General features: G+C 37.9%; 1 protein-coding gene across 1 annotated transcript in view; it reads right to left on the reverse strand.

Annotated features, from left to right (window-relative positions):
• cacna1bb (calcium channel, voltage-dependent, N type, alpha 1B subunit, b) overlaps positions 1 to 26,086 on the reverse strand; it is a 137,908-nt gene that overhangs the window by 45,802 nt on the left and 66,020 nt on the right. The window contains exons 8-24 of the mRNA XM_059526108.1: positions 16,681 to 16,784; positions 15,350 to 15,465; positions 13,823 to 13,879; positions 12,601 to 12,690; positions 11,774 to 11,992; positions 10,717 to 10,829; positions 10,320 to 10,432; positions 10,072 to 10,203; positions 7,014 to 7,086; positions 6,791 to 6,908; positions 6,568 to 6,635; positions 6,304 to 6,410; positions 4,911 to 4,973; positions 1,908 to 2,573; positions 884 to 1,053; positions 342 to 468; positions 38 to 167 (exon numbers count right to left, since the gene is read on the reverse strand). Coding sequence (XP_059382091.1) covers positions 38 to 167; positions 342 to 468; positions 884 to 1,053; positions 1,908 to 2,573; positions 4,911 to 4,973; positions 6,304 to 6,410; positions 6,568 to 6,635; positions 6,791 to 6,908; positions 7,014 to 7,086; positions 10,072 to 10,203; positions 10,320 to 10,432; positions 10,717 to 10,829; positions 11,774 to 11,992; positions 12,601 to 12,690; positions 13,823 to 13,879; positions 15,350 to 15,465; positions 16,681 to 16,784 — 2,466 coding nt within the window. The remainder of the gene's footprint in view (positions 1 to 37; positions 168 to 341; positions 469 to 883; positions 1,054 to 1,907; positions 2,574 to 4,910; positions 4,974 to 6,303; positions 6,411 to 6,567; positions 6,636 to 6,790; positions 6,909 to 7,013; positions 7,087 to 10,071; positions 10,204 to 10,319; positions 10,433 to 10,716; positions 10,830 to 11,773; positions 11,993 to 12,600; positions 12,691 to 13,822; positions 13,880 to 15,349; positions 15,466 to 16,680; positions 16,785 to 26,086) is intronic.

Raw genomic sequence — 26,086 nt, forward strand, 5'->3', positions numbered from 1 at the left:
AGATTTGACATTTTCCAGGTAGGTCTGTGCATCTTACATCATTGCGCGGGGCATTGGCCTGCACAGGGTCTTCAGCAGCGAGGGCAATGCTGCTCATGGTGATGACTGTGAGGATACACATCTCAAAATACCGTAGGTTCACCACATAATGACAAAGCCTTCTCACTCTATGGAGACAACATGAAGAAACAACACTTATTCACAATATTTAGCATGTGCTGTACATTACAACTAAATGAAATCTCTGAGCAATTTAAAGCAAGTAATTTATGTGATGCATATTTAAAATCTCTTCTCAAGACTTTTCTGCAACAAACTGTAATAACTGGGGTTTAACTCACGGGTTAGTTGGACCGAACACAAACATGGAGCTGTATGGAAGAATGTGTTTGGGCACATTCTGATTTAGCTCATCGAGATCCTTCTTTTCCTCATTCAGCAGTAGACTGTCACCATCAATGTTGTTCACTGTCAAACAGATGATCATTAGAGCAAAGATGAGGAGAGAATGTCACAAGTGTCAAATAAACAATCAATTCTGCTTACTTTTAAGCAGTGCTGATTATGTAGTTAGTAGACAATACTTAAAGGGATAATGCAACCAAAAATGGATATTCTGTCATGTATTTACCCTCATGTCACGCAAAACACTTTTTCCAACGTGGAACATACAAGGAGTAATTTAGCATAATGCCTATGTTGCTGTTATTTTACAGTATATTTGCATCCACTGGTGCTAGCTTGGACAAAAAAATTATATATTCAAAATACACTGTATATGATTCACTATTCTAAAAAATCACTAGTCGCTTTTTCAATTGATTTGTTATTTTTGGCACAATGTGCTCATGTTATTCAAGCAGGAGATGAAAAAAATACTTACTGGGAATGACTGTAGTCTCTCCAGGTGGGGCAGTTATGGTGACAGGGATGTTGAATCCAGCTGGGCCCACTCTGGTGCTGTTTTTTAGATTATCTTTGTCTTCTGGCTTCTCTTCAGTTGGAGACTGGAGAGGGCTGGTGGCAAGGCTGTCTGTTTCTGTTGGTCTGCCTCTGTAATATCAAAAAATATATATAAAACATACATACACAATATATCTCAAAGTGCTGCCTAATGCTTTGTGAAGTATATGCAGATTAAAGCAACATAAAAAATTGTAGAAAAAAAATGTCATGTCTGATCATGCACTCAGTGTCAGTCTATTTCGGATGAACGCGGCTTCAAAATGTCTCACAAAAAAATTATGAATTACAGTACATTATAAAACAAAACATCAAAGTAATGTCACTTATATTAACAAAAAACAGACTTTTCAAGCAACACATTAAAAGATGTATGAAAGATTTTAAATTCTAAAGCAATAGATATTCACTTAAAATGAAATTATTGAAAAAATATATATTTGGACACTTTGTGGTTATCAAACATTAGTGGAACATATTCAGAGCTCATGTGACAAACTAAACTGTTGGTTAGTCTGTTACACCTGTGTGAACATGAGGAGAAATTTCTTCATAAATGCACTAAAAATGTTCATAATTGTGAAGTTTTGAGAAAAGCTCTCAAATAATTTGTTTGCAGATGCCACTTGGTTAAATATTCTGCAATCTAAATGCAATTTTTAAGTATGGCTTAAATGGATTTGTACAAAAAAAAAAAAAAAAAAAAAATGTTTGTTTCCCATTGACTTCTATTGAACAGTATGGACAAAAAATAGGAACTGAAAGTGTTTGGTTACTAACATTATTCAAAATATCTTTGTGTTTTGCACAATAAAAAATGCATACAGGTTTTAAATGACATTGGGGTGAGTAAATGATGCCAGAATGTTTTTTTGTGTGTGTGTGGACTGTCCCTTTATGTTTCCAGTTAGTATTTGGAGCCACCATGCAGTCTGAGAATGTACCTGTGTTTTCCACCGTTCTCCCTAAATTCTTCTCCATCCAGTGTGGACTGGGCTTTAACACGTGGCCGGTGTCTTCTCCTCTCTCCATTCCCTCCTTCGCCCTCTCTGTGACCTCGTACCCTACCCTCGCCTCTGCCTCCATTACTGATCGTGCCGTTGCCATTCCCGTTGACCTCTCTGGATCGGCGAGAATGGTGGTGTCTGTGTTCTCTCTCCTCCACCCCTATGCCCTCCTCAGGAGAACCAGCCATCTGTTGGTTACTGTGTCCTCCATCCTGATTGCTACTGTGCTCCAGGCCGCCCTGGTGCTCTCTGTTTCGGCTGTGGTGTCTATGGTGCCTCCCCTCTCCTGCATCTCCGTTCTCTCCTCGACATCGATGGTGCTTTCTTGGGTGGCCGGAGGACTGCTGACAGTCTGGAGTGTCTCCATCTCTGTCAGTCCTAGTATTGTCCACAGCACTGTCTCTGTGCTCCACTACCAGCGGCCGATCGTGGTGGGCCTTCATGTCGGGCCGCAGATGGAGCGCTGACGACAAGCGCAGACGCTCTTCAGGCTCTAGTTCATTGTAAAGGGCCTCGCTGCTGTTGCGCAGGTTGTGTCGACGCAGCTGGTTGGTGCGCTGCTCCCATATGGACATCTTCTGCAATGACCTCTGCTGCTCTTTACTGAGGGACAGAAGAATATTCACCTGAATTACACAGATCAACTATGTACTAACTTCGATAGCACCCACATCCATGAGCCCACCACTGTTGACCACTCAAAATACACCCACTGAAATGAAAATTCTGTCATGATTTATTCACCCTTATGTCGGCCCAAACTTACTTTCTTCTGTGGAACACAAAAGAAGATGTTTTGAAGAATTTTTGTAACCAGACAGATTTTTCAAAAATATTAATTCCCATTGACATCTATTGTATGTTTTGTCAGTACAATGGAAGTCAAGGGCACCCGGAACTGTCTGGTTACTAACAGTCTTCAAAACATCCTCTTTTGTGTTTCACAGATACAATAAAGTCCAAGGTTCGGAATGACTTGAAAGTGAATAAATGATGACAGAATCGTCTTTCGGGGGTGAACTATGCCTTTAATCTTCATGATATCATGAGAGTTTGACATTAGATGAGAAGATTATTTGAGGTTAAAGAGAAAATACAAGAAAATAATTACTAGTTTTACATTTGAAGAGGTCAGCCCAAAAAACCCCCACAGAGATACATGTAATCTTTCAAGTAAACTTTTTAAAGAGTACAGAATGGACTCACTAACAGCTGTAACACTGTGTAATCTGTGCCTGTGGCAGGTTGAACTTGTTACTTTCATTGACGTGAACTCCATTAAATTTAAATATATAGTGCAGATTTGAAGATCAGATTTATATCTGTTTTGCAACGACAAATTTATGTGGCCAAGTGTAAATGGAAACGTTTTAATAAATCAGATTGATATCCGATTTGCGAAAAGGCATGAAGCGACCAGGTGTAAACAGGCCCCATGAGAGTGAGTAAAGGACCGAATTTTCACTTTTGGGTGAGCTACACTTTTATCAACACCGTGCTCTCAAGCATTGGAGTGGAACAGTGGTTGGCAGAGATGTTTCTCTATATGCAGTTTCAGTATAATCTGTATGTCATGCTCTATGATTCATGCATTTCACTTACGTCCAACAGCAAATGCTGTTCCATTCTTAAGAGGGGACAGAGAGCATTATGGGACTACAGGGACTCAGAAAACCCAAATGATGCGCTAATACCATATACGGATGATAAAAACCACTAAAGTCAAACAAAAATAACAATAGCATCCTGAACAGTGTAACTATACCTCACAAAGCGACGACATGGAGTGTAGACATAACTCCTTAGAGACACATTTAGGGTCGCACAACACAAAAACGACAGACATGTTAAAGACAAACAAGGACATTACATGAAAAGAGGTAAAGAAATGAGGAAAGAACAACTAGAGAGAAATGAAAACACATAGATGAACCCATAGATTTTAATATACTTTCAAGACACCAAATGATTATGCAGTTTCTTTATGAAAAAAGTGTCCTTCTATCCCTTGCATGCACAAACCCACACATTACAAAGGCCATTGATCCATTTAGTCAGTGAAGCTTGGAGACAGCACACCCAGACTGCTCTGTTTAGCTTGGCCTTCATTCATATTGGAAAAGTTATCCGCTATCAGAAAGATAAAATCAAAGGGCCATAGACTCTAGAGCCTTCACATATATAACACATCTAAGGACAGAGGCAGATCAGGTAAAGGAGAAATAAAAAAAATAATAAGTTTCAAGTACACTCAAAGTGTAAAATAATCAATCTAAGGGTTTAACAATATTTGTGTGCTTACTAATTATGAATAATGTCTCTGAACTTCTATCCTGACCTGGTGTAAAAATAAATGTAGATCTATCTATCTATCATCCATCCATCCATCCATCCATCCATCAATCCTAACTGTAACAACAATCTAGTAACCATCTAGAACCATCTATATAACCCTTAATCTTTTTTGCCCACTTTTTTTTTCCAAACAACAGAACAGATTTTTTTTCACACAACATTTTGTCAAGTCCACATTCAAAGTTTGCCTTGATAAACTTTCCTGTTTGTTCTAACTTCTGGAGTTTTGTTGTCTTTAAAGAGCACTAAAATAAGGAAATCAATCACTAACCATACTAACACGCATGGCTGTAATTTATCATAATGTTCTGGGATGAACAATGTTGATTATTCTGATCCTGTATGAAAGCACTTGATTACTACTTAAAAATTGATGCTATAATCACCCCCGAAAACAATGAGATGAGCTACAACTAAAAACACAGAGAGGGAAAATCAATGAGAAGATTAAAGCTTAAAGGATATTTGAATAGGTACAGATGTAGGAATAGGAGGAGAACAGAGGAGAGGAGAGGAGAGGAGAGGAGAGGAGAGGAGAGGAGAGGAGAGGAGAGGAGGAGTATTGTAAGTGAGAGCAGAACTCACGGTGAGTGAACGCTGCAGACTGAAGACCTGCGAGAGATTGCATCTCGATTTTGCTTTACAAAACTGCACATGCGAAACAAAAAACAAAACAAAAGAATGAGACACAAACGCAAATTAAAAAAAGTGCAGAGGGAGCAGATGGCAGTCAGACTGATGTCACTCCGTCTGTCCACCTGTCCCCTGTGTGTTTCAAATACAAGACATAAACATTGGTAACACTTCAGTAAAGGACACTTCAAACACTGTACAGACTGTGGCCATGTCTGAAAACTTTGATAATGCATAAAACAGACATGAAATTAATTTTTAAATAAATCCCAGAAATTCTGGCCCTCCACTTCAGTGTCACCAAAATATACAATACAGCCAACCATACACGTGTTAAAAAACAACTCACAAGAAATTAAAGATTGTAACAATGAACAAGCTGCATTAAAGAAGTGCACAGTTTGCAGTTTTGTAAATAATACTCTGTGATTTGATGTAATAAAATTAAATGTTAATTATAATTGGTTTTAAGAATCACTGACGTGGAAATTGCAAAATGTAAATTGTAAAACTTCATGTGCTCTGTGAACAGACAAAAAGAAACGGTTACACATATGAAACAAATAACAAATGTAAATGAAAGTAGAACAACCAGAAACAAAAGACACATTCAGACTCTTGTTTTCTTAAAAACCTACTGCAGATTAACATCACTCAGTAATCCAAGCAAAGGCACGTTTGTACAGAAGAGGTTTATTTAATTTATTTACTGATTGATTGATTATAATATATTAAATTATAATCGTGTCTTCAGTTTCATGCTAAAAATATTACTTAATAAAAATATCACTTTATTATGTGTTGTATACGTATTTAGGATACATAAAATACCTTTTTTATGTTTAAATATAATTTCCATCACTGTCATTTTCTGTGATGCATGTATATACACTGTTTCATGAGGTTCATAGACAAATGACTATAAACAAACTAATGAGAGTGTGAATAGGCCAAAAGTTCCAATACCTTAAAAAAAAACCCTATTCCACAATATTTCTTTAAACTACAAATCATTTTAGGTTTATTTACCTTGCAGAAGCTTTCAGGCAAAATTAGCATATATAAACACATACCATATGGCAGCATAATAACTATCTCTGCAGACAACATGTAATAAAATTATAATAACATTGGTTTGATATAACACATCACCCTAAAGCAACAGATTCATGAAGAACAGATTACACAGAGCAGGTTTAAGCGGAGGCCAGGGTCACAATGACACTGACTGGACAACCAATCAAGCAACCACAAAAAAACTTGTAAAAGAGAAGTAACAAACAACAGCTAGTTGCATAAGAATACATACAGGGAACAAGAAAAAAAAAACAAAAAAAACACTTACGCTGCTATTGAGATGTTGGCAGCAGACATGGGGCTGACCTCCTTCACCTCCAGGGCCTTCTGAAGAGCAATGTTCTTCTTCGCTGCCTCCTCTTGTTCCTCTTCATCCTGAAAGCATGGACATCGCAGAAATGAAACATCAGTATAAAAGAAACCTACATCCTCAGGGTCTTTTGTGTCAATGTACTGTAAGTGTAATAACAAAAAAACCTAAACAAAATGATCATAAATCAGGTGACAGAGAGCTTTATTAAGGTCAGATTACCTTTGTCAGCTCCTGTGCATTGGCAAGGTTATCCACAGCGATGGCCAAGAAGACATTGAGAAGTGTGTCTAGTTATTGTCAAGTTAGAGAACGGTTTCAACTGTATTTCATATTGCATTTCATTCAAAATACATTTGATTCAAAACTGATTATAATGTTTCATTTTAGCAATAGTCAAATTCCCAAAAAATGTTATCTACTTTTTATAGTTTTTACAGGATACAGTTTCCAAACAGTGTAAGAACAATGAAGTAGACAGAGGAGAACATTCCACTCCGGACGCCACCCTGGGACTCTATCCCATGATACATCACTGCATTCCAATCCTCTCCTGTCAAAATCTGCAAGAGGCATAAACGGGTCAAGCACACCAAACAGTTTGACAGTTTAATACATGAAAAAAAACAAGTTAAATATTCATAAAGCCAAATTAAAATAAAGTATACCTGGAAGACTGTCATTATGGCTGCAGGGAAGCTGTCAAAGTTTGTAGTGGGAGTTTCATCTTCAAAATTAAACCTGGTTGGGAAGAGAGAGAGCTTCAGCAGAGGCTTCAGAGGTACACTGAAGATTTTGATGTCAGTTCTGGTTCGCCTTAATTTCAGAGCCGTCAAAACAAAGATACTGAGTTACTAGGATCAAAATTCTGTTTTATCATCATTTGTACCCTTGAGCATGGCACTTATCATCGGTAATTTGTGGGCTTGAATGTTAAGAACAAACAGAATAAGTGTAACATACATACTCAAATGAGATATGGCTTGTTTTTGGGCTATTTTCTTTTCTTATTCACCTTATGGAGGAAAATATGAAACACGGAAACCCTAATCTCTATCTAGGAGCTTTTTAGGGCCCCTGTCTTTCATCTCAACCACCTAAAAACTCAACCATCACAGAAAAACGAATGCCTTTCCACCCACAAATCCATTGAAATCAAATCAAATTTAGCCATTTGCCACCATCTCTGATATACTGATAAACTGTCTGTCGAGTCAGACTCAAATTCATGACCTCTTGAACATGAGGCAAAAAATATTTGTCCTTGCCTCAGATGAAATTAACAGAGGGATCGGTTTTCTTCATTTTTAATACTTCCCTATCATTCTCTTCCTCTTTCTAGCATTTTATTTTTAGATTTCAGAGATCTCTTTCAGTCCTGCCATCTTTAACTCTCTCCAAATTGCCTTTCAGAGTTAAGGCCTTCACGGGAAACACTAGAACACAACGGTGACTCATCCATTCACAAAGGAGATTCAAAGCCCACTTGCTTTCGTAACAGTGAATTATGGTGGAAAGGATGTATCATTCAGTCCAAGATTGTTGGGGAATGTGTACATTAGTTTACATCATAAACATAAAAAGGTTTCTATCAGAAACTGCAGTACAGTAGATGCATTATTGCATCTTTGCATAAAACAAAACACCGTTCACTCACACAGTATAAATCTTAGAATATACTTGATTACACAGATCAGTAAATGCAAAAATTTACAAAGAATAAAACTGATTTCACTGAGTAATAACTGAGGAATCATCTAACAGTTATGTATTTCATACCTACAAAGGCAAACACTTACTTCAGAGAACAAACCCTCAAGATTTCTCTGAAACACAAGAAATAAAACAACCACTTCAACTCAGTGTTTTAACAGGCCCAGACAGGGTCAGGGAACTCATTGAGCAAAGACTAAATTAGAAAGTCAAACCACTCAAATGTTTATGCTCGTACCCTTCTAAACTCCAGCGCTTTCACCACTAATTTGCATGACAGCAATTTAACAAGACCTTTAAAACACAGTCAACAAACACAGCCAGGTGAGTTAATACCTTCAGACCCTGCAAGCTTTAAACTCTGATTACGTCACAGCCAATGGCAGATGTGCATGTACACTGACGTCACAACATGCACAAGACGACCACCTATCAAAACACATCAACACGAATGAAGATCATAAATGCTGCATGTGTCCAATTAAAAGTGCATGTGAGCTTTATTTGGAAGGACAGAATGACTCATGGGTATGATTTCCCATCTGACTCTTGAATATTAATTTCCTCCTTTAGACACACTGTCTGTCTGTGATGACTAACAGGCATTCACAGAGAACACGTTCTGGCGTTAAAAACAGCTGGATTGAATGCAACAGCATTGCGCAGAACTCACGTTTATAACACACATACTGCAATTCTAAAATAAACACTATAACTACACTTGAGATTCATCCGATCACATCGATCCAGGGGTCGACATTTGGCTGGTTAGCAAAAAAATAAAAATACAATAAAATAAAACAAATACGTCTTTGAAATTATTTAACAGATATAGTTTATAACTGACTGCCAGCTACATTATATTGGCTACGTGTAGCCCAATGCCACTTAAGAGGAAAAGCGTGCAAGCAAGCAGACACACTGCATAATCAGCTCAGCAATTCTCTAAGAGTAGAGATCTAAATCCCTGTTGGCATGCTGTATCACTCTTTCTGCTCACAAGAGTTGGCACGAGGGCAGAGGGATTACAGAAAAAGAAGGGAGCAGATGATGGATGGATGTACCAAAATTCTGACAGAAAATGCATTTGTAAAATTTAATTGATGTGAGATGGCAACAGAAGCAGCTAAATTTATTTTAAAATAATAATAATATCAACAATAATACTTTTAGTGGCTGTGTGTATAGTCCATTTAGTGGCTATATGAAAAGAGTAATATGTCTGAATTCACAGTATTCATAAAATAGACTACTTCCTGCGAGATTCTGAAATGTGCATCCAAAAGACACTTTTCTATCCCATGACATCACAGGAGAGGATTTGTGAATGGCTGTGAAGTGACACAACTGACGCTGGTACAGTAGATCAAATGACAATGACGAATGAATGGTTGAGAATTCATTACTTATTAAAAATAATTTCCATATTTTTGATGCAGTCAGTGTCCAGGAAGGCTGAGGAAAATTCTAATTTCTTCTTAGCGACTCAAACTTAAGACTACGTCACCAAAACTGCACTTGACAACAGGACATGTTTTACAACCCCATTATACAAATGAGACTGCACAATTAACCACATGTTGGTGACCAGTTTCGTTCATGGATAAGGCAGCAGTACCCCAGCAGATGAAGCCTAGGGCTGATCTCAGTCTAACAGAAGACACATCAAACTTGCAGTCATGCTTTAGATCAGCTCCAGAAAACTGATCTGACACAGATGCCACAGGGATGTTACTGAAACTTCTATCAGAGCTTCAAGTAGGCCTGCTGTGGTCATAAGGCATAAGGATGCATGCCGATTTACAATTCCAGCATCTTTACAGAATCAGCTCCAGCCTGGCACAGTCACTTCTTAGTGACTTTAGTTATGTGAACCATGAGAATTTTAAAAGATTATTCAAAATGTGAAATAACGGGGGTTTCAACAGAAGAAATATAATTAATTTTCTTTATCAGATTAATCAAAGAGGTGGAATGGAACAGAAAATCTTAGAATGATGGAGGATCACTCACTGGCCCCCGAAGAGTTGCATCCCTAGCAGGGCAAATACCACGATGAAGAGGAAGAGGAGGAAGAGCAAACTGATGATGGACTTCATAGAGTTTAACAGTGAAACCACTAGATTCCGCAAAGAGTTCCAGTACCTACAGAGAGAGTGGGAATTAACACAATATACAGAAGTTGCCAACTCACTCTGAAAGCATCAACAATCAGAAAAAATAACATGCTTGTGCATGTGTATGTATATTCAGCTACTTACTTGGTTACTTTAAAAATACGTAGCAGGCGCAGGGCTCTCAGAACACTGATCCCAAAAGATGCACCAGGCTGAATCGCAGCCCACACCACCTCAAATATACTTCCCACAATTACCTGAGAATGTAAATCAAGATTCACTCAGTTATACCAGTTCATTTTGTGTAGGCTCTCATTTAAATGAGTGGATGGCCATTATTTAAATAGTATAATTAACTAGATAACACATCAAATATATCTGGAACTATGACATTTGAAGTGAATGTGAGTAAGCTGGCTAAGTCACAACTCATGAACAGCTCTGTGGCGATTCAGTGTAGACATAGGTATCACAGGGGCTTATAATGACTGACTGGATGGAGCCGCACAGGGTCGTCTGAATCAGGTGTGCTGTGACTCACCCCAAAGTCAAAACAGTTGAAGGAGGAGTGAAAGTAGTTTCTGGGCCCCAGGCCGTACATCTTCAGAGTCATCTCTGTCAGAAACAGACCCAGGAATACAAACTCTGCCAGGTCTAACAGCCCATAGAAATAAAAGGAAGATTAGGTTATCCGTCAACAACAATCTTCAATACATGCTTATAATATTAAATTAATTCATTTAAAATGTACTATTTATTAAAATGTATTTATATCTCAATATGCATTTATTTTATTTGTTTTTAAATTGCTAAATAGATTTTGTTTAAATCACAAGATAAATCAATTAAACGCCAAAATATAATAAAACAATTTTCAATTATATTTAAATAATTTAACAATACACATATAATGTATAATAAACAATAGTTTTTCTAACAAAAGATTTTCATATATGCGGTATTGCTACTGTTTACTAAAATTATGAAATATCACTTTGGTAATTGACATGAAGCTGAATTAAAATGAAATATAAATATTACATAAATACTACATTAAAAACTTAAAATGTGAAATACTGAATTGGCAACTAATTGAATTAAATAAGTTGAAATACTAAAATTACTAGAACCAAAACTGAAATAAAAAGCAAAATATAAGTGGAACTAGAGACTAAATAGAAACAAAAACAATGAATAAAACTTAGACTTAAAATGCATACTGTATATAACTATATATAAAAACTATATATACATATTAAATTCAAAACTATAATTCTGTGATTTGTTTTCAGCATCACAGCATCGCCCGTTGCATTTTTCATATTATATACATTTTAAAAAGTATCATTCTATTTTCTTCTATCATTTCATATTTCTGTGTTCTATATATTACATTTAAAATATTAATCTCATAATATTATTTATGCAATTTGTAAGTGCAAATTATAATTAATTATACTTTTTTTATGTCTCTTTAAAAAAATTAAGCCACTTAGCCAATGTAGGCCTAACTTTTCAACATAGCCTATTTTATTTGAAGCAACATGAGGCAAAAAACTCAAATGTTTGACACAGTATATGAATAAATGTTTGCTTACACAGGGCCTTGGTGAGCCACTCAGGCTGGTCGTAATGGACCATGGCCACACACATTGTGTTCAAACCCACCAAACACAGAACAATCCAGTAAAAACTCTGTGCCTTCACCATCCGCCGGATGAAAAAGCGTATCCTCTTTTCCTTTCGACGAATGTATGAGGAGCTATCATTCTTACTGCTCTTCAGGCTAGCTCGAGCAAAAGGTGATCCAGGTGGTGCTAGAGAGATGAAAAATACAGGGAAAATCCTTAAACTCTGATCATGGAGTTACTACTGTACTTTCATCTTTAATGAAACCACTTGCAAATGGTTCCATTCGGCAGGGCTCATCCAGTAACAGCCAGCATGGGAGACAGGCACGCTAACAAAAACTCTGTCAGCAGCCAGTGTGCTTCTTGAGGTCAGGAAAATTAATAGCAAAAAATTCTAATGTTTTGACAAAGTAAGAATAAATGTAGTATTTGCTTTGCTTGAAAAGGGCTCTGGGATTTACAGCATAGTCCTTACCAGCTAACATCCATTACAGCTGAATAACAGAGAGAAGAATATAAACTGTATAAACTGTTAGACTGAGACAGAGAAGTGTTTAAGATTATGAATTATTCTATTAGCCTTTTAAATCTAAAAAAAACAGACAATTCTAACTATTATAGTCACATGATCCTACTTCCCCTTCTCCATTTTGCCCACTTCTGTTAAAAGGCACAATTATCTCAGACACTAGATACAGATCATAAGAGTTTCTGTAGACATTTCCAGTTATTTATCAAAGGAAGTGATTTTTTCTTTTTGCAGATAGCATGTGACTGGAGATGTCAAGGCTTACCAACAGAGGAGATGTCTGTAAAGTGTTCCTCTCCCTCTTCAGCACTGATGAGGTCATTGCGACCCTTCCTGGTCTTTGTTCTTTTCAGCACTGAAAACAAAACCACAAACACACACAAACAAAGCTAAATATTACACCGGTTACTAGAAACCTTAAATTTCTCTTAAAAACGTGTCCGGAGACACTGATTTTTTTTTAATTAGTTTTAATTGATTAACTGCTCAACTTATTACAAAAGCAACATACATGTATTTGGCTACAGTAAGAAATATGTGTGCACACCACAGGCCTGATCTCATTGTGACTCATCAGCACACAGTCATGGCTGAGCATTAGTCCTGGGCTCTTTCTCTGCACCTCTATGTATCGCCTTTTCTCCAAATGAACAGATCCAGTCAACATCATTAATTTCAGCTTGAGAAGAAATGGCTGGGAACCACAACATTAATCCCTTGCTTTGTGACATATAGTGAAGATATAAAAAACATATATAATGATATTAAGATGAGCAGCTGGTCATAATGCAATCACTACTTTTTCACTAATTTACATTGCTTATATCCATTTAAATTCTAAAACACAAAATATAGCAATTTAATGATGTGCCTTATTTTATTGTGCCTTAAAAAATATCTCTTTGTTGCAAAGACTTGCTCATCCTGCCAAAAATATAATTAGTTTAGTAGCATAACTACTTTTAGCTAGTTAGTGCCAAACACTGAGTGGCATGGATTTGAGAGTGTGTAACTAATCCAGTTACCACAGTTGTCTTTTATCCCTGTTATTACTTTTGGCTTCCAAAACAGCCCAAACTGACAGAGAGTATTGGCCTTGAGAAAACAAAGGCACTGAAAGCAGGAAGGCAAATGACAAAAACAAATAAGTGACAAAAAATCTATATGTAAAGTCACTTTTTAAGAGTCCACAAGCATGTGAATACTCTAAAAAGGTAATAGAAATGAATTAAAAACCATAGAACTTTGGATTTTGACTGAACTGTTTTTGAACAGCCTTTGTAAAGCATATGCCAATATTTGTGCCCAGGTGAAAAGACCATTGAAAAGCAATTTTGCCCCATAACAAAGCAAAATTAAGGGCTCATGAAATGAGAGTTCAAACCTTCCACTGACCTGGTTTATCATAGGATATTATGGTAAACCAGTCACATGAACCCTTGCCCTCTTTTCACCTGGGTTGTTCTGTTTCCTCCTGTACCACGCACCATCCAGAGGGGATTTCTCCTCAGCATTCTGATCCTCTTCTGCCAGCAACACCTCCTCTGTAAAAAATATCAAAGAGTATCAGTAAAATATATCATGTTCCATGCAATCAACCAAATCATACCAAATTACATAATTCTATATTTCTACTTATCCTGTGTTTTATTCTAGCAAACTGTGACGAGTGGGGCGGGGCCGAGGGACATGGGAGCGAGGCCGGGGGAGTGATTGGAGATGAACTACACCTGTTCGTCCCACCGGTCTCGAGGCCCATGGAGGAGATGGAAGGATATAAAACTGGAGCGACGACAGTGAAGGACGAGAGAGGACCAGGCCTGGGCTTTTAGTTGTGTTTTGGTTTTTATTTTATGCGCACCAGTCGTCCGTGAGGGGCTGGTGCGCTGTTTTGTGTTTATTTTGTTATTAAAATGTTTTTGATTGTCCGCCGGTTCCCGCCTCCTTCTTCTGGATGAATATGAAGGTTGATATCGTTACAGTGGTGCCGAAACCCGGGAGAAGGAGGGACGCGCTGCTGAAGATCCCTCGCCGCTGTGGTGAATCCGCGGTGCCAACGAGCTGGCGAGGAGTGTGCCGCCATGGACGCTCGAGGCGGTGGACTGGAGCGAGTTGCCGGGGACGGGCGAGCTCGCTACCGGCCGCCCACGATGTGGAGAGACGGCTGCCGTCCGTGAGGGAGCGGAGGAGTCGGCGCTGTTCGCCAGGTGGCCGGAGCCTGCTGCCTCCGCCGGAACGGGGAGGAGCAGGGAACGGGGGACTCCTGCCGGCTGCCCAAAACCGGAGGAGCCGTCGCCGTCCACCGGGCGGCAGAGGAGTGTCGTGCCGTCCGCCGAGGGCCGTCCAGTGCCACCGCCAGGCACCGCGGAGGAGATCACCCAGCTGGTGGAGGGCCGAGCAGCGGTGCGTCTGGGAACCGGAATTTTTTTTTTTTTTTTTTTTTTTTCCTCTCTCCCCTCTCTCGTCTCTGTCGCTCCTCCTTCCATCTCCTTTTCTCTCGCCTCGCCTGTCCTACCCCCAGGTTCCCGCAGGTCCCCGGGAGCGGCCCCCCCGGAGGGAGGGGGGGGGGGGGAGTAGAGCGCAGTCTCGGGAGTACCCCCCGGCCTGCGAGGGGCGATGGGGGTATGTGACGAGTGGGGCGGGGCCGAGGGACATGGGAGCGAGGCCGGGGGAGTGATTGGAGATGAACTACACCTGTTCGTCCCACCGGTCTCGAGGCCCATGGAGGAGATGGAAGGATATAAAACTGGAGCGACGACAGCGAAGGACGAGAGAGGACCAGGCCTGGGCTTTTAGTTGTGTTTTGGTTTTTATTTTATGCGCACCAGTCGTCCGTGAGGGGCTGGTGCGCTGTTTTGTGTTTATTTTGTTATTAAAATGTTTTTGATTGTCCGCCGGTTCCCGCCTCCTTCTTCCGGATGAATATGAAGGTTGATATCGTTACACAAACAAACTTCTAGCAAACAAAATGTATAAGATAATGTAACAGTGAAGAATGTGGAGTTTATACTAACCTGCCTTGCATATCCATTCCAGGTATCCAGTGAGCTCTCTCTCAATCTGCTGCTGTCTGCGGAGCTTCAAGAACTCCTGCCTCTTCTCCACTCGCTCTCTTTCTTTGGCAAATTCCCTAAAACCAAACACACACACACATATATGCCTTTATGCACTGAAATAATAGGAATAGTAATCAAATTTTAAATACCCCAAATTTCGATGAACTATTGTAAAAGACCAAACAAAGAATTGTACTTCATTTGTTGGTACACATTTACACTTTTTTTCATGTGTAGTTTGAATAGTTATGCTATGGTTTAACTGTCTTTTGAGAGCTTCCATTTCTGCTCCTGAAGATCCACTCTCTAATTAAATATACCTGAACAAGCTAATTAAGGTCTTCAGGATCACTTGAAAATTACAAGCATGGTTGTTTGATGAGATGTGGAACTAAACTCTGCAGGACAGTGGATATAAAGTTAAGCAACATTAACAATGATTTTCATAATTTTTCACGTAATTTACCTTTATTCCACACTGCTCTTTCCCTTCTCTGAGAAACATGCTGATTATTTTTTGCTTTTATGAAGTCCCTCCCTAGGCGATGGACTCTGATTGGTTAGCTAGCCCAGTGGTGTTGTGATTGGCTAAACTACCACTAGTGTGCATCAAAACGTTCCGCCCCTCACCTCAGCGGCATGTGCTCCAGTTGTATTGTAAACAACGGCATCATTAATATTGCTTTTCAGTCTGAACCCGATTGAGAAGCAGAGGATATTATTGAAGAGAATTGTGCAGAACCTGTGAAAGCACAGCTTCTAATGGTAGGCCTATGTTTTTTGTTTTATTGTTGTCTCATACTTCTAGATACGCTTAGATACGGCTGACACAAAATAGCATACACAGTTCAATGGATATTCTCCAAAATAGTGCTACGGTGATGCAGAGAGACACAGAGGAGGCAAATTATCGCATAAAGTTGTTATTTTGGTTTTCTTCATGTACAGAAAGTATTCTTTTCACTTCATAACATTACATATGAACCACTGATGGCAGATGGACTATTGAATTTATTCAAAAATGAATTTAGGCTGTCAGACCAGCCATCAATAAAATTACATGTAGAATATGAGCATTTACCTGTCAGTTAATTCTATTTAAGTAATTTTGTTGCTTCAAAAAGCAGATCACAATCAATTCAGTATGAAGCTGTCTGGAATGGGTCATTTGGTGGGGATTGGGCTTGTTCACAGCTTGAGACTTCTTGGACATAAGGGCCTGTGGACAATGCCAGAAACAGGGAGTAGTCCCAAAGAAAAAGATAAAGAAAGAAGAATGTAGGACTTACCCTGATAAGACACCCAGGACAAGGTTAAGCATGAAGAAAGAGCCAATGATGATGAGAGGGATGAAGTACAGCCAGTTCCAGGTGTTCCCCGAGGCATCATTGGCCTGTGCATAAACAAATGCAGTGGGTACTGTTAAAAGAATAATTATTTTACTTATTGTATTTGACTGCCATACTTGTCACAATATACCAAACTTAAATATGTCAAAGTCATTTGAAATGTAAAATCACTTATGAATCCTAACACTAAAATGAATTAAACTGAAAGCAGTTACTTTAACTAAAAATTAATAATTAATTAATAATATTGTTAATAAACAATAGATTGAAAAACTGATGCTAAATTAACTTCATAAGCCCCTTTCACACTGTGATTCCGGCAAATACACGGGTAAAGTGTTCCGGCAATTGTTCCCGGGTCGCTAGATTGTGCACTTTTACATTGCCAGTGATTACCCGGAATATGTGCGTGCGTTCACACACAAACCGTTAAGGTCCCGTAATGACACGTGACATCAGGGCGTGACGTGTAATGTATGAGTCATTAAGTCATTTTTTTTTTCTTTGTGCACAAAAAAGAATTCTCGTAGCTTCACAAAATTACAGTTGAACCACTGATGTTACATGGACTGTTTTAACGATGTCCTTACAACGCTTCTGTGCCTTGATCGTGGTAGTACCCTTGCTGTCTTTGGGAGGGTCAGAAAGCTCTCGGATTTCATCAACAAAATCTTAATTTGTGTTCTGAAGATGAACGGAGGTCTTACGGGTTTGGAACAACATGAGGGTGAGTAATTAATGTTAGAATTTTAATGTTTGGGTGAACTATCCCCTTAATAGTTGATCGAACCTACTTTAGCAGCACTGACTCCAAGTAAGTGCTTTTTTCTAGCTCTGGATCAGACCTGCACAATGTTCAGGAGGAATTTTTGACCATTCCTCTTTACAAAACTGCTTCAGCTCAGACATATTTGTAGAATGTCTGGTGTGAACATCTCTCTTGAGGGCATTCCACAACATCTCTATGGGGTTACAGTCTGGGCCACTTCAAAAGGTGCATTTTCTTTTTCTAAAGCCAGATTGTAGTGGATTTATTTTGATGCTTAGGGTCATCGTCCTGATTCATCACCCAGCTTCTACTAAGGCCGAGTTTAGACTGCACGATTTTAGCCCAGTTTTTGGCTCACCAACAGGTTTCGAGAAATTGGCGACAAATGGCCAAAATCACAGGCAAATCGGTGCCCGTTAACGCGAGTGACAATCACGCAGTGTGACTGAGCAAAGACGCGATCTGAGAGAATCGCCGACGAGTTGCTGACGCCCGTGAAATATTTGGCATGCTAAATACAGAGGTAGGTAGTAACAAGTTACATTTACTTCGTTACATTTACTTGGTAATTTTTTTGGGTAACTAATACTTTTGGAGTATATTGGGTGAGATGGGTGGAATAAATGTTATAAATGCTTATTCCAAACACGACGTCTACTTTTCTCTGGACAATGAGAAATGAGCGATGCTCATTCGCGAATGATTCATTCTTTTGAGTCAATTCTGTTCAAAGGCTTGATCAAACCAGTTGGCAAACAAGTCAAATCAGTTTGAATGATTAGTTCAGTTACCTGACACACGCGCTGAGCGTCTGAAGCGGTTCACTCAGAGTTGTAACATTTAAGAACATCAGCAGCGTTGAAAACGTGGCTATGGAATTGCACTGAATTGAAAGCAAATCTGCAAAGGCTATTATTTGCTAGCGATGAAGATCTTTATTAGATGAACACCACGTGTGCTGTCTAGCCTACTGTTCAACAGGTAATAACTTGGGCTACATTCGATTACAGTACACGATACCACTGTGATTAGTTTGTTGTACGTGTGACTTATAACAGAAGGGAACCAAGCTGAATGCAGATTCCAAAAGACAAAAAATAGCTGATTAATATTTTATTGATTTTAATACAATCACACCAGCGTGAGAACTCAGTGAGTCATATCATCAGCTGCTAAATTCAGATCTGTGACTACATCGGCGATGACCAACAGCCAATGAGAGGGCAAGATGCAAAGCAATGGGGAGTTCGGGGAGGAGTTATAAACCACAATATTCTCGCATCTCCCCAAACATTTCCTCCTTCATATTCTTCTTTTCTTTTTCTTGTTTTCGCTGCAAATCAGTGCACAGGCAATTTGTATTGCAAGCTTCTTGCGGGCTACCATTTTTTTTTGTTTTTTTTTATTATACAGACAAAATAAAAAACAAACAGTCATAAAAGCTCAATTTGCAACTCATTCTCCCAGGTTATCTTCAAGCAGTTAAGAGAAGATGTACTAGATGAGAGTAACATAGCAGAAATAGAGGATATACGACTAACACCTGTAGAAGTTGACAATAATTTCTCAAGCAGAGATTTTTCTTTTTTTTTTTATTTAATTGGGACAGTGCATTTTAATGAACATAACATGGAGTACATGCATGTAAAAATGCCGGATTATAGCCAAAGGCTAATTTCCATCCGTAGTCCCACGTGCTAGGATCACACAGCTCACAAAAACATTGTAAAATAAAATTTACATCTACAGTCAGTTCATAAATTAGCTAAGTCCTATATACAATATTCAAACAAGACTTCATTCAACTTCACAAACACTCATCCATATACACATTACAACATAAAACAATTTAAAAGAGAATAAAGCATACATACTAATGTGTACAAGCTTTGATTTGCCCATAGCCATTTTTTCAGCTGGACTTTAAACGAGCTATACGTAGTACATTCTCAGTGTTAGAGGAAGACTATTCCACAGGTTCCCACCCCGGACAGACAGGACCGTCTGACCGAAGGTGGTACGCCTGTGAGGTATTATCAAGTCTCCTCTAGTAGAGGCTCGTGTGGTCCTCAGAGAATTTTCTTTGGATTTAATAAAGTCCTTCAGCAGTGGCGGAGCGAGGGAGTGAAGGACCTTATATATCAGACAGGCCATTTTCAAATTAATCATATTTTGAAAATCTAGTAATCTATGTTTCTTTAGCACTTGACAGTGGTGGTGTGATAGCGGTTTTTTATCTAATGTTTTTAATGCCTTTTTATATAGACTTTCTATGGTTTTAAGTGTTGTAGGACAAGCAAGAGACCAGGTAGTCTGACAGTAATCAAAATGAGAAATAATCATCGAATAAAAATATGTTTTAGCAGCACCCACAGTTAAATTATTTCGAATGTGACAAAAATTTTGAAGATTAAATTTGACGACCTTTGCTACTTTTTTTACATGATTTTTGAAGCAAAGTGTTGAGTCAAGGACTACCCCAAGATATTTGAATTCTGAGACCAGGTGAAGTTCCTCTCCATTCAAAAAGACATTTGACCTGCTTACTTCGACGTGAAGTTTTGAGAAGTACATGCACACAGTTTTTCTGGTGTTCAACATGAGGCATGAATTCTTGAGCCAGTCCTGCACATAAGATAGGGCAGCTGTGAGATCAGCAGCTGCTTGTTGGATGGTTTTTGCTTGAGTGTAAATTACTGCGTCATCCGCATACATCTGCGAGAAGACGTTTGGACATGAATTTGGTAGGTTATTGATAAAGAGAGAGAACAGAACCGGCCCAAGAACAGACCCCTGCGGGACACCAACTCCAGAATCTAAGCAAGGAGATTTGACACCATCTACTACCACATACTGTTTCCTGTGGGACAGGTAGGATTTAAACCATAAAAGTGCTTTATTCAGAGATGTTAAATTGAGTCAACCTGGATATTAAAATTTGATGGTTAACAGAGTCAAAGGCTTTCTTCAAATCTAAGAAGATATAAGGACATAAGGACTCTTGTCAAGCAGACCTTTTTATGTTTTCTGTTAACACACACAGGGCACTATCGGTGGAGTGATGGTTCCGAAAACCGAACTGTAATGGATGTAGTGAAGGTTGGACATTTTCCAGATGAGCCGTCAACTGTCTGACTACCCACTTCTCTGCTATTTTTGATATAACGGGAAGTATGCTGATAGGTCTATAATTAGACATGTCTGTTATAGCACCTGATTTAAGTATTGGTGTCACTGCAGCCACTTTCCAATCTGCAGGGACTATAGAATGGTTAAAGGACATGTTAAGAAGATGGGTTATTGGACATATTAGATGATCCTTGTACTCTCTAAAAAAGTATGTATTAAGGCCAAATGCATCTAAGAGCTTTTGAATTTTTCATGCCAACAATAATTTTTGTTACTTCATAGTCTGAGATTTCAGTGATTTTAAATACAGGCTGATGTGGATCAAAGACATTGTCAAAACACAGAGCTGAATCAAAATGCTGCGTAATCTCTTTCACAGAATTTATAAAGAAATTATTAAAATTGGTGGCTGTGGAAAATGGATCTTTAATAATCAAGTCATTCATTTGAAGCTCCATTTCCTTATTATTTTTATTTAAATGTTGACCAAGCAGTTTGTTTAGGTTTTGCCATGCTAATTTTCCATTGCCGTTTGCATTCTCTATTATTTTAATGTTGGGAAAAATTTAGATTATCCATTATATGCTTTAGTGTTTTCCTGTCTTTCTTACAGTCCCAGTTCGCATTGAAATCTCCAATTACAATAACTTCATTGGACTTGTTGTGTGTAGTATGATGTTTAAGTAGTGCTTGCAGTTGTTCATAGAAGTCAACTTTGGCTGATGGTGGACGGTAAAGGCAAACCAGAGTAAAACTCATCTCTGCAGAGAGGGAAATTTTAACTGAAACATTTTCAATTTTGATCTCACTTGGCACACTTAGTTGTAAACACTTCAAATTATTTTTCACATACAGCTGGTAATAGAGGGAAACTGGGGAAGTTGGCTTTGACAAAATTACGGAGCTGAAAATATCTGAACAAACCTGTAGGGTGCAGGTTAAATTTGGAAGTAAGATTGATAAATGTAGCAAAAGAATTATCGATAAATAGATCAGAAAAACAAACTATGCCCTTACCGCGCCATCTTTTAAAGGTGTGATCAATACCTGGTGGCAAAAACAAATGATTATTGCAAATAGCGGGCTACCATTTTTAATAATAATCCCAGTCTCACGTGAGAACTTCGGTCTTGCACGTGTGATATCATGTTGTTTCCTTGTCACATCACGCGTGTGTTTGGTTGTGAAATGTAGTTTGCGTGCCAGACAGAGTTATCGGCGATTCTTCCTATTGTAAATTCATACAGTGTGAAACCTTCTGTCGTCGATCCATCGTGCAGTGTGAACACAGCAGCGACTGAATGCTGGCCAAGATAGTCATGCAGTGTGAAAAGAACAGTGACCCGACTACTTTGAAAATCGTGCAGTCTGAACTCAGCTTAAGCTTCATCTGGTGGACAGTCACCCAGACTTTATCCTGGAATGCCAAAGCATTAATAATTTTAGAGTGTTACCAGACAAAATATAAGTGACTTACCATCTACAAACAAAAACAAACAAACAAAAAACAAAAACATTATGTACCAGAATATTTATTGTCATATACTATGAAATACAGTATAGTAAGTACAGTAATGTATGTAGTACTGTACAGAGTTATGAAGCTGTTGTAAAAGAGACATCACTGGTTTTTAAAGTTTTCTGTAAACACCAGCCAAGGCACTGCAAATATAAAGTCAATCATTTCTGCTAAATGAAGCATATCTGAGATAGGCCAATAACAACATATGTTCAAAGTCCAGAGCTACTTAAACAGCAACAGGGAGAAAATGCAGCCAAGCAGGTCTGTGAATCTGTAGATTTACTTTATCACAATCCAAAAAGCTTTCTTTAGTCTCAAAAAACTTGACCACTAAAGCCAAAAAGAAAATCAATAACATGGTCAGACACAAAGTTAAAAAATTTTCCTCACACATTTGATCTAAAACAGATGCCAAAAATAAGACAAAGATTAGGCATAATTTATTAGAGGTGTGAGACTTTTGAAGCAATTACAGTACAAAACGGAGGCAAAAGCGAAAAGCATATTAATCATATTTCCCTTAATCTGTTTCACTGTGACATTTTACTTTATCAAATTTATCTTCTTTAATCTATTACATCCTTTAAGGCTTTTGTAACACTTCCTTAAAACAGTGCACAAACATGCATCTACTCAATCTATAAACACTGATTATCATAATGCTTTATTCAGCATTATGCACAGCCAACTGAATCAGATCAAGTAAGTAAAGTGTAGTATTTATTCTATGAGTCCTTATAGGAACACAAACTATATAATAAGCTAAGGCCATAAATCTTCCTCTTCCTTTCATGCCAAGAAAATTCCTTTCATGCAGTAATAATGACTGAGGGGTAAATTCAGAAATTAAGAATGAATTGCATTATTTATTTGATTTAACACCCGATCTGACTTAATGAATTATGTAGCGTACTTTACTGAAACTGTACATCATCAGTCAAATATTGTGATCTATACACCTGAATCAGCTCTTTAAAATGCTGGAAGTGTCTCGACTGCACCGTGGGTGGATATATGCCTTGACAATGTTTTTCTCCATCATTTGACCTTCATTAGATAATTATTGCTGCTGCACCTTTTTTGGCACACAAGCATGCCATTATTAGTTATAATGAAAGCCACTGGCTTATGATGCAGCATTATTTTAGAGCATTAACTCCTGGTTAAGCTGGACTGACAGATTTCCATCTGTGCATATTTTTCACTGCCACCCGCCACTAGTTTTATTAGTTTTATAACAAAAAGGGGAAGGAGAAAGAAGGGGAAAAGCCTGAATAGTGTCAATGCTGCATGCATCCAAATATGACTGTACCCCATCCTTCTCCCAACGGGCTATTTTTAAAGAGGTTTAATGAGCTCAGTGATGGGTCTGACAGCCCAGGACGGCCGGCTGACAGGGTCAAGGTGCACAGAGGCCTGGTGACTAAAGTAAGCCTGCAGTAACAAGACCAAAAACACTGATTACACTGAAACACTCACTGGATACTGGAATAGAATGACAGCTGCTGACTGACTATACATTTCAGTGTAACATAACAATTAATACATGGTCTCACAGGGCTACAAAACACATAATGTCTCATCTTGGGCAGCATGCTCTTATATGTCAATAAATGACATCTCATTAAGAGACTGTTTTTTTTTTATAAATAAGTCAACATTACAAATGCTTGACTAGAAGGTAGATTTTATAATGGTTAAAGATGCTATAGGCAGAACAACATTAAGATAAGAATAATTCTAAATCACCACAAAGAGGTGCCTCATAATTATTTCAGATTGTTTTGTTGCAAAATGCAATTTTCAGGAGCAGGGATCGAAAGAAAACCAATCTAGTTTCTGTCTGCTTAACGCTGCAATCCATTAAAAATCAGACTTCTGAAAAAAAAGGGAAGGGAACAAAGTAAAGAAACAAAGTGAATAGAAAGAACAGAAATAAATGAATAGAAAGTTCTTGTTTTCCACTCCTGTTTTGCAAAAGGTTTGCTAAACTGAAATGTATTATTTCATAGAAACTTAGACTTATTTTTAGTTAATTATAGCCACTTTATTTGTTTAAAACTGAATGTATATCATTATCTGCATATCTTCCTGGGTTCTGCCATGTTCACATAAATGTCCTTTCAGTACAACTTAAAAAATATCAAGTTAAAGGTCCAAACTCAAATGAGATTCTAATGCATTTTTCTAAGTAGGTAGTTGAAAATGACCAAAGATTGTGAGTTCCATAACACTAGAATGACTTAAAACAACTGACATAATTTATTAAACAAATCCAATCAGGTGCAAATTAATCCATCAAATCGTGAATAATAATCAATCCGTTTCGTAACCAGTTGTTTTGACGACTGTACTCTGAATTTTAGTATACTTGGTCACATAAATAGACATATAGACAAAAACATCTGTCATTTCATTTAACTTATTTTTGTTTAAAAAAAGAAAAATAATTTAAATAAATAAATACTTTTCTCGACAACAGCAGCACCATACTGTAACAGGTAGTGTTGCTCCACCACAGGGGATCTGACCAGAATCCTCAAACAAGCATGACACAGCAGTGGTAATTAAGCAGAAAGCAATTAATCTCTAGCACAGCGAGAGTGTAATAAAACTAACAGGCATGAAATGAGGACTGCCATGTCATTAGCCAAGGACTCCGCCCCCGCTAGGCTTGTTTGGGCCGGAGCTCATTAAGGGTAGGAATAATGTACCAGTGGAGCTCCTTAGGTTGCGAAATTTACACTAACCTCTAGCCCTCTACCTGTCTGTCATTTATTGAGCTACAATGTGATGCTTAATAGAGAAAATGCTTTTCAATGTAAACAGAACCGGTTGTGTTTAGGTGGGATTTGAATTGTAGAATATGAATCTATATCACAGTGTTGTTAGTGTTTTGCTGCACTGGATGAACATTTAGGATGTGAAAGAAAGAATTTATGCATATAATCCATTACAGGCGATCCAATTATTCCATCGTGCTGTTCCATCACAGCACCATAAAGACATCAATCCAACGAGTCTCAATCCAGCTACTCTGACATGCAATCTAGAAAATGGAGTGCTGCCATTATTCTTATTTCATGATGCGATCCATCCTGGATTCCAACCATAAATAGCATCTCAAAAAGCAGCATCACACACAATGTCTTCCATAGCGTTTAGCCTTATAAAAGTATTAGTAACAACAGTTTCTCTGACTTACTAAGAGAGAGGCTGATTTCAGACTTTGTGCTTTTTCTATACATTAACCCTTTGGAGTTGATTCACGCGTATACGTGTTATGAGGCATTTTCTCCTGGTAACCCGAAAATAATTTAAACTTGAATACGCCCACACAACAGAAACAAAGCAGCGAGACAGTTCAAGTGTTTTTTTTATTTTACTGTTTGCTTCGCGATGAGAGGAATAGGACATAATTCACCCCAAAAAGATTTGATGAGGATTACCTCAGGATTTGACATTTCCCCTGAAAAAAGAATGAAGCGCTTTATTCAGCAGAGATCATAAACATGAGTAAGTCTCTTTTTATTTATTTATATACTTGTATTAGGTTTCACATAATGTTTTAACATTTTACTAGTTAGAAATTTTCCAAACTCTAATTCCTAACTAAATGTATAATCAAGTGAATCCTTATGAAGTTTTAATAACAATATACACTATACCATAAAAGCTTGATGTAAATAATATAAATGTAACAAATAAATGTTACTGTAACAAATGTAACAAACAATGCTGTTCTTTCAATTTATCAAAAAAAAACTGAAAAAATATTCTCAGCTCTTTTCCACATTAATAATAATAATAATAATAATGATACTAATAACAATAAATGTTTTTTTTCTTTTGTAGAAAATCAGTGTGTGACTGGAGCAATGATGCTAAAAATTCAGTTTGAAAGTCAGCTTTGATTGTTCCTAATA

This window comes from Carassius carassius, chromosome 36, assembly GCF_963082965.1.
Source record: "Carassius carassius chromosome 36, fCarCar2.1, whole genome shotgun sequence".
Classification (NCBI taxonomy): domain Eukaryota; kingdom Metazoa; phylum Chordata; class Actinopteri; order Cypriniformes; family Cyprinidae; genus Carassius; species Carassius carassius.